The sequence below is a fragment of the Aulostomus chinensis genome, chromosome 17, assembly GCF_037954235.1.
Source record: "Aulostomus chinensis isolate RoL2024-O1b breed Wild chromosome 17, RoL_Achi_v1.0, whole genome shotgun sequence".
Taxonomy (NCBI): Eukaryota; Metazoa; Chordata; class Actinopteri; order Syngnathiformes; family Aulostomidae; genus Aulostomus; species Aulostomus chinensis.
The window spans coordinates 7,573,184-7,592,082 of record NC_141336.1 but is presented as its reverse complement, the minus strand read 5'-3'; the positions used below and the strand labels follow the sequence as shown (position 1 = coordinate 7,592,082).

The window sequence follows — 18,899 nt, the reverse complement described above, 5'->3', positions numbered from 1 at the left end:
AGAAGTCCATGAAATTTTTGCTACCCAGGGAAACAGGAATACTTGGTTCAATAGAGCTGTGGCTCTCTGTCAGTCTGGCTACAGAACTGAAGAGGAACCTGGGGTTGTTCTTGTGTTCCCCGATTAGTGCCGAGTAGTAGGCTGCCCTAGTTTTACGAAGGGCTTTCTTATAGCTTTAAGGCTATCTTGCCAGACTATATGTGACTCCTCCAGTTTGGAGGAGCGTCATATTCTCTCCAGTTTCTGAGATTTTGTTTTTTCATTGAGCATTTAAATGTAAGGAGTTAAGTCATTCATAGATTTGAAAACAATAGGGTTTATTTTTTTAACTCAGTTCTTTGTTTTATACAATACAATACAATAAACATGTTTGGCAGTGACACATATATAACGGGATGCCATCAGAATTGGAATGATATGACATATACTGCCGAATGAAAAACCCATGTGGTACCATGTATTAGTTAAAAAATGCTACCATTTTTTAATTTGTACCAGCCAAAAGAAATGGCTTCTGGTTAGATACAATGAAGGCCAGTCTAGAACTGTGCACTTGAGAGCAAGACAGTGTTTAAGGCACTGATTCACAGTATTGAATGCTGCACTAAGTTCAAGTACCCATGGAGACTTTGTGGTTGTCTGTGTTATTTTTTCTCAATTGCTAAAATGTATTTCATGAAGTCTTCCACCCTTTTCTGGGCGGCATGGCTCAGGTATAGAGTGGCCATCTAGCAACCAAAGGGTCGCTGGTTCGATCCTCGACCCCGATGACCATGTCAAAGTGTCCTTGAGCAAGATACTGAACCCATAATTGCTCCTGATGAGTTGGTTGGCGCCTTGCATGGCAGCCTCCACCATCAGTGTGTGTGTGTGTGTGAATGGGTGAATAAGACGACACTTTAAAGCGCTTTGAGTGCCGCGAAGGTAGAAAAGCGCTATTCAGATTCAGATTCAGATGACTTTATTTATCTCAGAGGGGCAATTAATTACACAACTCAAAGCCTGATACAACTATCACAAGCCGACACAATTATTACAGATTGAAAGTAATAATGGTACACTTCAGAAATTTAACACAGCACATATACATTTGTTGTGTGTGTACGCTAAACTTGACCAGTCCGTTGACCCAATGGAGGCAAGTGAGAGTGAGGCGTCGCAGCAGGGCCGCGCCACTAAGCCCGGGCGGGGCAGGCTGCAGCCAACAGGCGCTGCCACCCCAAGGGAGGTGGAGAGGGCAGAGGCGGGGGCGACTGCTCTCGCCAAGTCCCAACCCAGGAATATAAAATTATAAAATTGAGTCCATTTACCAATTTACCATTTCCTTTAGACTGTAAACTTAAAACCCATTTTTATGGCCTGAGCCAGAAAGCACTTCTGGCGAAGACCCTATTATGTTTGCTCGGCAGAGCAACACATTAGCAGCACTAAAAACACTAAAAACACCCACAAAACAGTGTCCCAGGCCCCCCCAACACCCATGAGGCAATTGGGCCAGACGGCCCGGAGCCAGTTTTCACATACACACCCATTCAAAACCTGGTATTATACTGTTCTTGCTCTCAATGAGTGCGCGCTATATGCGCATAATGCGCATAACGCGCATAACGCGCATAATCTAATTTGACCCCCTGAACATGCATGAAATTCGCTGAAATTCGGCACAATCGTTCGGTCTGTCTCAACATTCACTCATCAAAAACAAAAACACCACAAAAGTCTATAGCGCCACCTAGGGAGCCACACAAAAAAAAGATATTTTTTTTTAATTTATAGCACTATAACTCCTCACACAAGTCCCACAAACATGGGACCAACACCGTTGGACTCGTCTCATCAAGACGAACAATTCTTACACTCTGACCTCTCACCTATCTACAACAGAATGTCCACAAATTGGACAAAACTGTCAAAATCAGGATTTTTTTTTACTCTCCGAACAAAATCTATCTCCTCCTACACCGTAAATGCCAGGGCTTCCAAACTTTCACACATTACTCTCCCAACTGTGCTGATTAAAAGTTGTTAAAGGTTAATATACTACGCGCTCAGTTTGGATTTTATAAGCTGTGAAAGGGGGGGAGACACGTTTCACGCTTACAATGGAAGTCCATGGGGAGAGCGTGTCCTCTCAGGGTACATACTGTCAAACTAATGCTTCTCACATCTACACCATACATCCCAGAGCTTTTAAAAGCACACCACTGTAATCCTGACAAACATCCCTACAAAAATATGGTATTATGTGTGACTTTTGACCAACGTATGCCGACTTATTCAGCTTTTCCACACTACATTTCTCTTAATCCTCCACTCTCTCCACTCTAGCACACATCAGAGACAGTGCAGCAGGGGAGGGGTTCTTAAAGGGCCAGCTGGCAGCTCTGCTCTCACACTGGGCAGCGCACTGAGGCTTCTATCTCCTAAACTACAAGGCCTAGGGATTTGACGATTACACCGTTGGATTCGGGCTGGTGCGGCCGCGCGGGGGCTCAGGCCCTAACAACGCTGCTTGCAGCTTTAATTAGGGCCTGAGCCAGTCCCTGGCGAAGACCCTATTATGTTTCGAAGTCACACTCGCCACTCCAAAAGTAAATTTGACCCCCTAAACATGCATGAAAACTCACCAAATTTGGTAAGCACATAGGGTGCGGCGAAAAATTCGATAATTAAAAAAAAAAGAGGCGCTCTACTCAATAGCGCCACCTACATACACAAAAAACCACGCCACAGACTGTAGGAATGTCCTACAGACATGGGACAAACACCATTGAACTCGTCTCATCAAGACGGATAAATCATACACTCACACCCCTGACCTAACTGTAACAGGATGTCCACAATTTGGACACAAATGTCTAATTTTGGACAATTTTGCGCCCCGAACTAAATCTATCTCCTCCTAAACCGTAAATGCCAGGGCTTCCAAACTTTCACACATTACTCTCCCAACTGTGCTCTTCAAAAATCTTTAAAGGCTAATATACTACGCGCTCGGTTTGGATTTTATGAGCCGTCAAAGTGGGGGAGACACTTTTGGCCTTACAATGGAAGTCTATGGGGAGAGCGTGTCCTCTCAGGGTACATACTCTCAAACAAATGCTTCTCACATCTACACCATACATTCCACAGCTTTTAAAAACACACCACTGTATTCCTGACAAAAATCCCTAAAAAAATATGGTATTTTGTGTGACTTTTGACCAACGTATGCCGACTTATTCAGCTTTTCCACACTACATTTCTCTGAATCCTCCACTCTCTCCACTCTAGCACAGATCAGACACAGTGCAGCGGGGGAGGGGTTCTTAAAGGGCCAGCTGGCAGCTCTGCTCTCAGCTCTGCTCTCAGCTCTGACAGAGATGGCAGAGAGCGAGCAGAGAAGGGAGGGGCTCTTAAAGGGCCGGGTCTCAGCTCTGCACTCACACTGTGCAGTGCACTGAGGCTCGTATCTCCTAAACTACAAGGCCTAGGGATTTGCCGATTACACCGTTGGATTCGGGCCGGTGTCAAGGACGCGGCCGTAGGCCGCGCGGGGGCTCAGGCCCTAACAACGCTGCTTGCAGCTTTAATTCAAACTACATTCACAAAACCACTGATTCTTCCTGCAAAATCAAACTATTGCCTCAAAAAGAGTCCAAATTGTGTCCAAAACCAAACAGTGTTGTCGGATCTGACCCCAAGTAAATCAAAATGAAAAACAACACTGAAAACTCATTACACACAATGTAAAAAAATGAAAACAATGATCAGAATATAAAGCTGTAGAAATAATCTTGTTGTCCACAATAGACAAAATGCAGTTTGGAATACAAAAACATCCTGTTTAGCACTTACAGTATATACATCCATCCATCCATCTATCCATTTGCTTCCACTTATCCTGTTAAGGGTCGTGGGGGGACCTGAAGCATGTCCCAGCAGCTTTCAGGTGTGAGGGACGGGTTGCTAATCCATTGCAGGGTCAACATATACAGTATAGACAGACAACCATTCACACACACACCCATGACTTTGGTTCATATCGAGTATCCAATTAGCCTTGTCCCAATTTGCATGTCTCCAGAGTACCTGGAGAGAACTCATGCAGGTGTAGGAGAACATGCAAACTCCACACAGAAAGACCCCATGCCCGAGCCAGGGCTCATACCTGGAACCTTCTTGCTGTGAGGCAACAGTGCTAACCACTGCACCACCGTGCCGCCCACTTGTATACAGTTTAAAAAAAATATATGAACAAGAATCACATTACTACTTCAAAGAGCATACAGTATCTACTGTACAATTATTCATCCACAATATCATTTCGACATGCTGGGTCAGGACTTCAACCACATCAAAGCCATGTTCACCCCGGCCAGTCAACATGCATAATAACCCCTGGTTTCCCTTTGTGTAAGGTTGGCAGTCGTAAACCTTCCAACGGCATGAAGAGAAGGGGGAGTATTTTGGAATGCTAACTGTCATGAATCCTTGATTGGTATTAAACCACACTGTCTCCCCTGGATGGCATAATGAAAACTCACATTGTCCCACACAATGACATATACAGGATGTTCTTTTGTTCATGATCTTCACGCCCTCACACAATGTCTTGAAGATATCTAAGAAATGTCAGGAGATGCTGCATGTTATTGGACCCCAAGGTGGTGTGATGTTGGCAAACTCCATGATCGCTGATGGCAGTCCATAACGCAACATTACCACTTCGCTGGCCAGGGACTGCATCAATGGCTCATTGGCTAATCACATTCCAACCCTCTCCTTTTGGTCAGATTGAACTTCACCTCATCGAGGAAAATATATTGCTGTGGTTTTTTTAAGGTTGCGTCACTCTCTATGTAAAAATTCATATAGTTTTCCAAGTGTTACTGAAAAACAGGCGTATGCTGTAGAAAAGACTGAACACTTGAACACCTACCTGCACATACTGGAATCTTTGCTCCTCGACCCTCTTTGAGTTGCATTCAAAGGACACTTTGAACGGTCTCTTCATATGCATTCTGCTGCATTTGAGGACATGATCAATGGTGGAAAAGCTGACATTAATGCCTTCAAAATTCACGTTGTCTTCAATGATTTTCTGCTGTATTTCATGCAGTTTGATTGCCTTTGATCTGGCGGACCATGTTGAAATTGAGCTACAATGTGATCAATTTTGAATTGCTGTGTTTGTTTAGACAACTGTGATTTAATTAGTTTCACTTTTTCAGCCTGTGCTTGATGTGGTGTGGGTTTGTAAGATTTTGCCAACAGCGTGGTCAATTCAAGAAATGGGTTCAGGGCACTGAGCATTTGGGTAAGACAGTAGGGTTTAGTGTTTTGGCAATTGAAAAATACTATGATTCAGCAATTTGACTGGAGATGGTGAGAAGGAGAGTGGGGCCAAGGAAACATTGATACACACTTAACAAAAACATTAAAAAAAAACAATTATAAACCCTTCCTATCCACTGGGTAACAAATCTTCCCTTGATTTAGATCATTCCTCTCTTTCAAAGCCTCATTAACCTCACTGGATGCAATTGCCAGAAAAAAAAAACAACTTTAACCTGGAGCGGCATGGCTCAGAGGTAGAGTGGCCATTTAGCAACCAAAGGGTCGCTGGTTTGATCTTCACTTACGGTGACCATGTCAAAGTATCCTTGAGCAAGATACTGAGCCCCTAATTGCTCCTGATGGCCCTGCGAAGGACTGGTGACCCATCCAGGGTGAACCCCGCCTCTCACCCAATGTCTCACCTAGGATAGACTCCAGCCCCTACCCCACCCCCCATGACCCTTAACGGATAAGTGGTATAGAAAATGGTTGGATGGAACCTTTAACCGAATGTAGGTCAAAATTGCTTGAAAAACAACTGTTTTGGAAAACTAAGTTTTGTCTCTAAATGCAGCTGCTCTTTATAAGTGTCTGAATCAGTTGTAATAATTCTCTTTACTGTCTGCAGGTTATGACTTTGCTGAAGTCCTACGTTGGTTTGGAGAGCGTGTTGACCGCATTATTCTACTCTTTGATGCTCACAAACTGGATATTTCTGATGAGTTTTCTGAGGCTATCAAAGCCTTCAAAGGACAAGATGACAAGATCAGAGTTGTCCTCAACAAGGCTGACCAGGTGGGCAGATTACAATTCCACGTTCTTCGGGTGATGCTTTGAATTTTCCTAAAGCTCCTCACTTGGTCCTCTCTTGTGCTCTCAGGTGGACACACAGCAGCTGATGAGGGTGTATGGCGCCCTCATGTGGTCCTTGGGGAAGGTTATTAATACTCCAGAAGTGGTGAGAGTTTATCTGGGTTCCTTCTGGGCTAAACCACTTCAGAACACAGAGAACAGGTCAGTTAGCAGGCTGGGATACAGTGACTGTTCATCACCCATATACTGCCTCCTCCATCCATCCATCCATTGCTCACTCACTGACTCTGTCACTCACTCACTCCCTCCCCCCATCACACACACACACTCTCACTCATCCAGTTTTCACTTACTCACTTATCTCTTATAGGCGCCTTTTTGAGGCTGAGTCTCAGGATCTGTTCAGGGACATTCAGAGTCTTCCGAGGAATGCAGCGCTGCGGAAACTAAACGACCTCATCAAGAGAGCAAGACTGGCCAAGGTGAGACAGGAAATGACTTGTCAGCATTATAATTAACACCCTGACATTCTGATCAAACATGTAGATGGCTTTTGTAAAACATAAAGATGATAATATTCAGACTGCTGTGCAGTGATCTGAACTCCTGGTTCCATTAGAACATAGAGATTTCCCCTCCCAACCATCCCTGTAAAAGACATGAACTTCCTGCTCTCTGATGATTTAACACTTGTTGGGCTCCTCCCTTCTTTTTTCTAACTAGTTATCTAACACATACATGACATCTGTTGTGAAATTCTTCATCTTCAGCCATTTAATATGTTGAGGACAGGATTTAACCTGTGATAAAAAAAAAAATGTCATGTTCTTACAGAAAAATCCTGAAGCAAGGATTTTTTTGAGTGTGGAGTATTTGCATACAAAGTGTAAATATTTTATAACCATATTGCTGCAGTGTCTTAGTGAAAGTTCTAGATATGTACACGGCATCATGTCTGGGTGCATGACACTGTCACCAAGTCATCTCCAGGAACTGTTTAAATGACTACTGCTTCCAAAGTAGATTTAACTATGTTTTAATTGAATTGGAAAGATCAAACTGTTGCTGAAATAACAATATCATGATGGGGATTTGTACATTGTAAAGTATTTATGTATGACTTGTCAGGTGTTTTGCTAAAATTCTGCTTTCCAGCTTTAGAAAGTCTTTTCAGCTTTTACCACAAATTACATCGATGAAATATACCCCATACACGTTCTAAAGTTAATTTTCATAAAGTTCTGCTGGAAGTAGTTGTAAACAAAACACACACACACACTTACTTGCAGACTTTCAGGCTTCCCACCCATCCTTCCTGCTTTCCTTCCACCCCCATAATATATAGTGTCAGTGTTGAGGCCTGACTGTCATCCTAAATTCCTTCCTCTTCTTCCTGCTTCTATGAATCCATCCTCCATCAATAGGTCCACCTCTCATTAGGCGCCACTCCATCTGCTCTTTGGTTTCACCCCTCAACTCCTTCATCAATCATCCTTGTCATCCTCCTCATCTCAGCATGTTTTGATCCAAGTAGATTCATTTTCACATCTGCAGTATCAACTTGATTGCCATGTTTTAATTTGCCTGTAATTAAAGTATCAACATGAACAATTCATTCACTTTCATGTGATCCATTAAATTAGATTCTTCTAATTAAGCCCTTGTCATTCTTGAACTCTTTTACCTTTATTTTTTTAAACAAGCGATGGCATCACATGATATAATGACATCAATTTTGAAGGTATTTAATTCTCATCCAAGAGGTTGAAACAGTCCTGTTGACCATTGCATTGCACTTAAGACATACCATGACATGGATGACTATGAGTCTTCACGTAGAGTTTCAGCATAATTTAAATGGAGCACTGTTTTTTGTATATATATGTGTATGTGTATATATATATATGTGTGTGTATATATATATATGTACATATGTGTGTGTGTGTGTGTGTATATATGTACATATGTGTGTGTATATATATATATATATGTGTGTGTGTATATATGTATATATATATATATATGTGTGTGTATATATATGTATATATATATGTATATATATATGTGTGTGTGTGTATATATATATGTATGTATATATATATATATATATATATATATATATATATATATATATATATATATATGTGTATACACACTCTCAATATAACTGTCTTTTTGTTCTTGTAAATGTTTAAAAGGCAGCTAAAATTAGCTCTTGCACCTGCAGGTCCATGCTTACATCATCAGCTACCTCAAAAAGGAGATGCCGTCTCTGTTTGGTCGGGAGAAGAAAAAGGAGGAGCTGATCATGCGGCTGCCAGAGATCTACACACTCCTGCAGAGAGAGCATCACATCAGCCCTGGAGACTTCCCAAATGTTGCCAAGATGCAGGTACAAACATTAAAAAAGTGCTGGTGGTCTCAAAAATTAGATTCTAACAAATTTAGGAAGTGACCACTGTCATGGGATGAAACATCATACAGCTGTTTGGTCAGGCCTGTAGAGACACTTTGCTGCAGGTGTATGTTTTCCCTCATGACTCTTGTGAGAGGATGTTTTAGATGTTTCAGTTCCCTGGTGAGGCCAGACCACACACACACACACACACACACACACACACACACACACACACACACACACACACACACAAAAACCCTGACAGATGTGTTCTTGGAACACTCTTGCACACTGTGTTCTGACTCAGAGGTCAGACGTCAGCAGAGGTTGCGATGTGCAGGTGCAGTGTTCTATCACATGATCACAAAACCAGAGTGTCTCAGTTCTCCTCCAAAAGGATTAAAACCAAATACCCATTGACATTTGTAGTAATTCAGTTTAAAGTCCATTAATTTTAATGTTTTTGTTTTGAATGCTATAAACCCAGTCCTCTGTTATCAAATCTGGACAGTCCTGTGCCATTTAATGTGGTTAATTATATATATATATAATACTTACAAGTATAATATTTTAGATATCTCTCATAACCTCAAGCAGTTGTTCTGTTCAACATTTACAGACTATGTCATTGTTTTTATTACTGTAGTCCTTCTTCTTGATGGAAACAAAAAAGTCACAAATTCAAGCAAGTCTTTAATGGAGTGGAATACAGCAATGATGTCATCTGATGTCATTATCTGGTAAAAAGTTATATGTTTATGAAAAACTAAAGCAGGTGTCTTTCCTGCAGGATATGTTGCAGCACTATGACTTCAGTAAGTTTCCATCTCTGAAGATGAAGCTGATCGAGTCAGTTGATAAGATGTTGGCCACTAAGATCGCTGTGCTCATGGGCATGATCCGGGATGAGGAGTCTAAGCAGCCACCGGCGATGGTTTCAGGTGGTGCCTTTGAAGGGTCTCAGGATGGGCCTTTTGGTCAGGGCTACGGTGAGGGTATCAGTGCTGGGGCTGACGCTGAGGACTGGATCGTCAGCCGAGACAAGCACCGTTACGATGAGATCTTCTACACCCTGATGCCTGTCAATGGCAAAATCACTGGTGTCAATGCCAAGAAGGAGATGATGAACTCACGGTTGCCCAACACCGTGCTGGGAAAGATCTGGAAGCTGGCTGACTGCGACAGGGATGGCATGCTGGACGATGAGGAGTTTGCGCTTGCTCAGCACCTCATCAAAATCAAATTAGAGGGCTACGAGCTGCCGACTGAGCTCCCTGACCACCTGGTGCCCCCCACCCACCGCAAGAACCTCAATGCAGATGCCCTGTACAACCACAGTGAGGACTAGAACACTGGCGTTATGCAAAGTTTGCCACCACTGACACTTTGCAGTTGGTTTTCAGACAAGCATAGCAATGTGTCTGCTTCAGAGGTCAAAGCTGATTGTGAATAAAAAATGATGCTTTTAATTGGAAAAGATTTGTCTAATGCATTTAAGCTGAATGGAATCCTATGTAATTTACTAATTCAGGTTTCGTTTGGACTCTTTTACAGTACAGGTGCTTTAGAATTATTTTCCTACTTAACCAACTTTCTGCCTTATTTCATACGCTTTATTTTGAAAACCACAGTAGCAACTTGACAAGCACAGTTACCTGCATAATATCCTCCTCCTGTTGGATGGTCGGCACATTTTCCATTTTTGTTATTGTGAAATATTGATAATGATGTTAAATAAGATTACATTTTATTGTATTGTACATTTCAGCTATATGATACCATTCAAATTTTTTTGCATGAAAGCAAAGCAAAGCAATGTTATTTCGTCTCATAAATCACCTTATAGCCAAAACTAAGGATGAGCAATTGAATTAGATAAATTATCACAGTGATTCCATGACTAAATTGTAACCCCAACAAAATGTAATGGAATGATATGCGCTGCCTGTTAAGTTTTTTTTGTTGTTGTTTTGTTTGGTTTTTGGAATTGATATGACCAAGAGGCGGTGATTATAGATTTGTGTCAGTGCCACAGTCCAGGTCTGGTTGGTACAGCAACAAAATCCATTTGATTAGCCTTCAGAGAACATCTTGGTCTAAATTAAAATTGTGAAACCCTCTTGAAGACAGGACTTGAACAGCCATCTTAACCTTCTTCCGAGACAATCATCTTACCAAATATAGATGTCACATGACTGCCTTTGCCTTTCATAATTTTGCTTTAATTGACAACATTGGTGTTGAGGGTCACTTTGGATCACTACTCTGATGACATCAAAGTCCCCATAACAAGATCACAAGTTGTCTTTATGCTTTCACCTGGTATCTGCTACTCACATTCTCATTCATCTGACACAAGGTAAAATATAAACCAGGGCACAGGTAGGTGACCAGGGGTCACAGGTCAATGTCTGTTGTGTTTGAACAGCAGAGAGTCAGGAGGAGATGATGATGGAGGTGACTGCTGCTGCTTGTGGCTAACTTATCCTTACAGATGTTTCAGTGGACAATTTCTGTCCATTTGCTGCCATTTCTTCATAATGTAACAGCAGCAGAGAAGGGGCCAGCTGGAAGCCTTTGACCTTTGATGGATGGCCAGAGTGAAGCATATAATTATTCTTAATAATTAGCCTTAAAATTCAATTCAAATCTAAATTTGCACATTTTCCAAGAGGGACAGCTTGTTTAGATGACATAGATCAGAATTTATGGTTTTTGGGCTGAAGTTTGTTTTTCACAGCAGTGCCTTACAGTTTCATGTCATGATTGTCAAAGCTTTGAAAGTATCTTATTCTAGAGGATATTCTTGAAAAGCAAATATGCTGCTGTTACCTTGCGTAACTGACTGTAAATTAACTGGTCTATTGAAAGTTTCATCCTCAGTTCATGCTTAGGAAGTTAGCACACCACCATGCTTGTCACACGCTGCCTCCTATTGAAGTGCTAGCTTTCTGCATTTTTAGACTGACTGACAAAACAGTCAAAGAGCCAGTCAAGCCAATGCCACCAACCCTTTGCTGGTATAAACCCAAAGACCAAAGAAACACAATTTGTCAAGAACCTATGGCAAGATGATGTGAAAACAACAAAACCAACTAAAACCTTTGGATTGTTTCATCTCATAGCTAATTAATCTGAACAGCTGTGCTTGCATACCAGTGTGGGCCCACAAAGCCAAGAGCAACACAAGTGAAATCACAAATGAGGCGTGATCAGATGAGGTGAAAACTGGTTGACCTTCTCTTTCCCGTCTGCCAAGATCCCTTCAAACGACCTTGCTGCTGCCTACCTACAAGTTTTTGACAGCTCTCTGAACAACTGGAAAAAACAAAAAACAGATCAAGTAAGTCTGGAGAAAAGGGAAGCAAAATAAAAATTAAGCAGAGAAAATTAAGAGTTATAGAGAAAAACTTGTACCAATAAATGCTGAAGAAATTGTTTTAGACAACTAGGTATCCCTAGCATGCCAGCCAAAGTTTGGCAACTCTTTGGCAAAGCCTTACAGTAAAGTCTAAAACCAAAGTTTTAGATGTCTTTACTTGCTGCCTTATGACTTGTTGGTAAATATAGATGACAGTTGTTCTCCCTGCAGTCATTGTTAGTGGGATGCTCATGTTGCATGAGGTTAGATTTATTTAATCATATTGATAATGATATGGTTCTATGGTCACTCTCTTGCCCATGGAAATGCAAAGCGCTTCTAGGAAGGTTTCTAGTTTCAGACATTTCTGTTCTAATGATGAGACCAAAGGTATCTGTGAGAAATATGCAGTTTTTGTTTTGTGCCTTTAAAGTAAACAAATATTTAAAGTTTATGTGTGATGTCAAAGTGTTCAAATGCTGGGAGTCTTTTGAGAGGGCATCTGACAAGCCACTAGGCAAGGTTAAGGTTTCCTGAACTGACCAGATTTTATATTAATGTAAAGATGCTTCGCTTGGACTGAACATCAGATTTAAATCATCCTAATTTCTGATTGGGATGTAATTTGTGTTCTTCTTGATTGATCATCTCCTAATGTTTCACTGAGCCCTCATCTCTGAGGAAATAATGTAAATAATATCCGGTTCCTCTGCAGAACCCCTTTCAGGATGAGATGGACAAATTTGCATTGATTATACTTGTGAATGGACAAGGAGGATCCTTCCTCCCAAGCATTGCTGCTTGTGAGTTAAATTTATCCTGATAAACACATGATTCCGTTTTACTTGTATGACCGAGCGGAGAGTGTATATTTTATTAAACTGTATCTACAGATGTTAATGTATTGGTGTGTTTTTCTGTGTGATGGTTTAGTGTTATGCAATAGGAATTTAATTAATTCATGACCTGAACATATAGCTTGTCCCCCTAATTTAGTTATATCAGGCCACAAGGTACAGATTGTTCCCTCAAACCTATCAAAGTTCTGATGATGTTGCTGTTACTAAAAATGATCCACAATCATCCAAATAACTTATTGAAGAAAGAAAACACAGCAAAATTTAGACTTTGCATCACCAGGTTGAAAGAAATGACTGTGTCAAGATTTTCTGGACAAAGCCATTCCTGACAAAGACATGGCAACTATCAATAATTAGATAGTGAGGACACAAGGGCACTTTGTCTTGCTGACTGTGTTTTCATACAGTCAGTGTTAACTTTGACCCCCCTTTGACCTGCTCATGCTGTAAATCTAATGGCTTTTAAGTTCACAGCAAACATTTTTATGGTTTAGAAAGACACGTCAGATCACTTAATGTTGGAGCAGAAGGTGTTTTGTGGTTGATTAATTCAAGCTTTATGTTGTCTAACATTCTAGAACAAAAGAATACTGACAGGAGTGAAGGGTATGAAGAATGACTGTTTCCTTGATACGTGCTCACATCTTCAGCAGTATCTCTTATGCTTCCTTGTGTTTTCTGAGCTGTGGTTAATTATTTATCTTTTCCTCATTTGTTTGTGGTTTTTCAGAATTTATTACCTGCAGGATATTTTAGTCCTGTTTGTTAATGCGAGTTTCCTGCAGTTGAGGGTCTCTGGTAGAATAAGTCTGAAGACAGAAATAAAAATGTACAGGATGTTTGAGAGCAAATGTAAGAAGGTAGTTAAGTTTCTATTGCTTCTAAATGTTGAACATGATTACTTCAAGTTAGTCACATGTCAAGCTGAGATGTGAAAACAAGATAGTAATATATCTTGACATGTTTTACACAATGTCACCTGGTTGATATTACTGAGTAACTCAAAATAGCAGCATGTTTACCACCTTTCTTTTCAGCCAGAATACAGCTACATGGGTTGTGTTTTCTGTGAAACTGCATTTTATATATATGTATATTTATCCATCCATCCATCCATTGTCTTCTGTTTATTCCTATTTCGGGTCGGGGGGGGGGGGGGGGGGCTCACCACAACCCTCATTTGTCCCCAAACACACCAACAGTCCAAGGAGCTCATCAGCTGGTGTTTCAGCACAGCAGGGGATTATGGGTCTGTAGTTTAATGCACTATGTTGGTGTCTTCAGGGACAAAAAGCTAACAGTATTTCAGGCTAATTAGCCTGCTACAGTGGTGGTTGAACAGTGAGACATCATAGTGGCGGCTGAAAAACTGCTGACTTTTTTTTTTTTAACCTGTCCTGTTCAGTAGCTGGGGCAAGCAGCATCAATGTTCCTGGTGCCTTGTTGTACTGAAGCAGTTTTACTCTGCATAGGAGGAATCTGATTATTATTAGGAATGGTATTGGTGCATTGATAAAGCTACCAGACTGAGGCTCAGGAGTGATAGGAAGAGAGAACAGGGACAGAATAGGGAAGACGGGGGGGGGGGGGGACAAAAACAACAACAACAACAATAGCAGAAAAAAACACAAAATAAACAAACAAAGAAAAAGTAACAACAACAACAGAGAGGAGAAAAGAAAAAAAAGAAGGAAAGAATATTGGTTGCAGAGTTTCCAGTGCAGGCTTACCATTTGGTTTGATATAATTTTTAGATAAATGTCTGAGTCTGTGATTATGGGTCAGTTGTGCACCGCATGCGTGTATGTGTGTATACGCGTGTGTATGTGTGTGTGCTACGGTTTGTCTTGTATGCTGTGCGTAGCTGGCTGTAGCTGATGTGGGGGGGCCAGGACCAGGCCACCAGAGCACCCAGAAACCCTCAGGACACGGGGAGCCCAAGGCCACCCCTCCCCCCAGGAAACAGCCACAGGCCCAACCCATGCCAGGACCCGTAGGAAAGCATAGGAGCAGCAATCCCAACCCGGAAGCAACCCACAGAGAGACGGGGCAGAGAGGACTCCGGACCCATCGGGCGCATGTTGAGCGGAGACTTCCCAGCTCATTTATTTATTTATTTTTTTATTTTATTTGTTAAAAGCGGGACAGTGCACATTAATGTACATTTGCATGTAAATATGCCAGATTGTAGCCAAAGGCTAGTCCCACTGGCAGGTTGTTCTTACGTATAGACAGACAAGGTTGTTGTTATGTCTACGTTACTTACATTCAGAAAAGTAGGAAACCACAGTTATTACAAAACAAAGACAGACCCACAGAACCACCGAACCAAATACAGTCATGGACAAAAAACAAAACAAAACAACGAACAAACGGTACTGACTTCAGTGTACTGAATTCACACATAACTATTGCACCAGGCCCAGTTTGAAGTGCATATAGGGATTGACTGTAAAATGCAAGGTGTGTGGTATATTGCAGCTGGAATGATTGCACAGTACCCGGCAAGGTGTACAAGATGCACAGGGCATAGTAAAAAACGATTTAAATAATTGCACAGAACCCAGTATGATGCAATAAAGTGCAGAGTGCATAATATATTACAGTTTAGTTAAACATGTTCACAGATTTGGCGTCCTCTTAACTACTGTTTAAGTTGTTTCTTGAATATGCTAAAACTTGAGCACCCCCTTATGAATGTTGGGATGTCATTCCAGAAGGAGCACCCCTTGAATGATAAGGTGTTTTGAGCAAAAGATGATCGCCTAAAATGGAGTTCACGGTCCCCTATATCCGTGGCTCTAGTCACTCGTGTGCTAGGGCCACGGACAGATCTCTGTTGAATGAACTCATTCAGTGGCCAAGCCATGTACAAGTTTAAAGATAAGACAAGATGACTTAAATTGTTTTAAGTTATCAAAATTCAAGAAATCATATTTTTCAAGAATGCTACAGTGGTGGTATGAAAAGGGCTTTTTATCCAGGACTTTCAGGGCTTTTTGGAGACAGGATTCTATGGGTTTAAGAGTAGAGTCACAAGTGTAAGACCAGCTGGTGATACAGTAATTAATGTGAAAAAATCATGGCGTGTAAATACGTTATGTCTGCTCTGTCAGTCAGGGATGATCTGATCTGTTTGAAGTTGTAAAGGTTGAAGTTAACAATTTTTTACAACATTTTTAATATGGCTCTTAAATGATAGAGTTGGGTCCAAGATGACACCAAGATATTTAAATTCACTAACATTCTGGAGCTCCTCACCCCTCAAATAAACTTTAGAAGGAGACCTGTGTGATTTGCTAAATGTCATGCAGACTGTTTTTTTTTTTAGTGTTAAGCAAGAGGCACCAATTAGTCAGCCACTCCTGGATTTTAGCTAATGCAGCTGTTAATTTTAGAGCTGCGTCTTGAGGGGTTTTAGCTGGCCCCTATCGTGAAGCAGGCTAGTTCTCCAGCGCTGAGCTAACCCATAACAGAGCTAATGTCGAAGCTAGAAGGGGAGACCATGCTGTGCCGTGAAAAGAGTAGCCTGAACGAGTCCTTCTCTGCTGTACAATATCTGGGCCAACATTAAGTTTCAGTCTTCAAACATTGAATCTTTTCTTGCAGCCGAGAAAAAGCAGCCTGCCCTTCTCTGTCCAGGGGAACTCTAGGATGCCTCCTCCCTTTTATCAATTTTAAAGACAATAGAATATTTTGAATAATATAATACATGAATGAAAGAATTAATATATGAAAAGTATTAATTAAAAAAAATACCAAGGCAAAAACTGGAACAACAGAGGATTCTGGAAAACGGTGTTCCACTCAAGGCTGCACGGTGGTGCAGTGGTTAGCACTGTCGCCTCACAGCAAGAAGGTTGCGGGTTCGAGTCCTGGCTCGGGTACGGGATCTTTCTGTGTGGAGTTTGCATGTTCTCCCCGTGCCTGCGTGGGTTCTGTCTAGGTACTCTGGCTTCTTCTCACCATCCAAAAACATGCAATTCGAGAATAGGCTAATTGAATGCGCTAAATTGACCATAGGTGTGAGTGTGAATGGTTGTCTGTCTATGTATGTTGGCCCTGCGATGACATATTTAGTCAAGTTTCATCATGTGATATCATGCTATTTTATTGAAATAACCACAGGTAATTCTTATGTAAATTTTCAAAACAATTACATAGAGTCCCCTACCAAAAAGCTACTGTAGCTAATGTTTACGAGTTCATAAGGAACAAAAGGTGTCCTGGGACCAATGAGTTGAACAGGGAGACCAGTGTTGGGAAGAAGCTGTTCCTGAACCTGGTGGTTTTGGTCTGGAGGCTCCTGTACAGCCTCGAAGAGATCAAAATGTCAAACAGTCTAGGTGCTGTGTGGCAGGAGCCTTTTCTGATGTTATTTGCTCTCCTGAGATAACGCTTCCTATAGATGTTCTCAATAGCAAGAAGTGAGGCTCCAGTTATGCACTGGGGTGTTTTCACCACCTTCTACAGAGACTTCCAGTCTGAGACAGAGCAGTTCCCATACCAGACTCATATTGTTGGTTAGGATGCTCTTGATGGTGCAGTGGTAGAAACTTGGGAGCCTTCTCAATCAGGTTGGAGTTGCCCAGGTGAGGTCTTGCAGGATGTGTATCCTCAGGAATTTGAAGATGGTAAAGCACTCCACCTGCGTCATTGATATGGATGGGTATGTATGTGTGTGTGCGTGTGCCAGCTTTCCAGACTGAAGTGCATGATGAGCTCTTTGGTCTTCTTGGTGTTGAGCTGCAGGTTGTTGCCATCGCAAAACGCAGCCAGGTGGTCCACCTCTTCCCTGTAGGCCAACTCATCATTGACCTTGTGAGGCCAATCACCATGGTGTCATCTTCCAATTTGATAATCATATTAGAACCATTGGATGATACGGTGGTGCAGTGGTTAGCACTGTTGCCTCACAGCAAGAAGATTCCAGGTTTGATCCCTGGATTGGGCACGGGATCTTTCTGTGTGGAGTTTGCATGTTCTCCCTGTGCCTGCGTGGGTTCTCTCTGGGTACTCCGGTTCCCTCCCACAATCCAAAGACATCAAGAGGGGACTAGGTAAATGGGATACTCTAAATTGACCATAGGTGTGCCTGTGAGTGTGAATGGTTGTCTGTCTATATGTGTTGGCCCTGCAAAGGACTGGCAACACATCCAGGGTGTACCCTGCCTCTTGAAGGCAGCTGGGATAGGTTCCAGTCCCCCACAACCCTTAACAGTAAAAGCAGTAGAAAATGGATAGATGGATGGATTGATTAGAACCATGCATAGGTTTGCAGTCATGAATGAAGAGGGAGTAAAGGAACAGACTCATCCCACTGCATTGTGGTAGGCCAATGTTTAGCGTGAGGGTGTAAGGTGGTCTAACCAAACATGTCTGTTGGTCAGAAGGTCGAACAACCATTTTCAGATAGAATCACTGATGCCCAGATAAGTTTTGTGATTAACTTAGAGGGGAATACAGTGTTAAATGCTGAACTGAAGTCTATGAACAGCATTCTGGTGTATGTGTTGTAATGACAACACGTGTCCATGTGCGAGAGGACAGAGTGCAGTGTGATGGATACTGCATTTTCTGTGCGGTGGGTTTGCAGTCACTGATAAATGCCTCGCAACATATGTCTAGGATGGAGTTGGAAAGGTGCTCCTTAACCTTCAGCTTGTAGCAGTGTTTGGCCTTCTTGATGCCCTACTTCAGGTCAGCCCGAGCTGGACTGTAGGTGGCTTGTACATTTCCTGATCTGCAGGCAGGGTTGCAGGCCTACAGCATGAAACAGGCATCCCTGTCATCAAAAACAAGAAACAGGTACACAAGGGCAGGGAAGGAGTTGTAAGGATAATTAAAGCTGCAAGCAGCGTTGTTAGGGCCTGAGCCCCCGCGCGGCCTGTGGCCGTGTCCTTCACACCGGCCCGAATCCAACGGTGTAATCGTCAAATCCCTAGGCCTTGTAGTTTAGGAGATAGAAGCCTCAGTGCGCTGCCCAGTGTGAGAGCAGAGCTGAGAGCTGGCCCTTTAAGAACCCCTCCCCCACTGCACTGTCTCTGATGTGTGCTGGAGTGGAGAGAGTGGAGGATTAAGAGAAATGTAGTGTGGAAAAGCTGAATAAGTCGGCATACGTTGGTCAAAAGTCACACATAATACCATA

The 18,899-nt window shown here is 42.0% G+C and overlaps 1 protein-coding gene across 1 annotated transcript in view; it reads left to right on the top strand.

Annotated features, from left to right (window-relative positions):
• Positions 1 to 12,785, top strand: part of ehd4 (EH-domain containing 4) — a 45,262-nt gene extending 32,477 nt beyond the window's left edge. The window contains exons 4-8 of the mRNA XM_086183155.1: positions 5,948 to 6,114; positions 6,200 to 6,333; positions 6,503 to 6,614; positions 8,360 to 8,524; positions 9,321 to 12,785. Of these exons, the coding sequence (XP_086039281.1) occupies positions 5,948 to 6,114; positions 6,200 to 6,333; positions 6,503 to 6,614; positions 8,360 to 8,524; positions 9,321 to 9,878 (1,136 nt within the window). The 3' untranslated portion in view covers positions 9,879 to 12,785. The remainder of the gene's footprint in view (positions 1 to 5,947; positions 6,115 to 6,199; positions 6,334 to 6,502; positions 6,615 to 8,359; positions 8,525 to 9,320) is intronic.
• Positions 12,786 to 18,899: the final 6,114 nt, after the last annotated feature.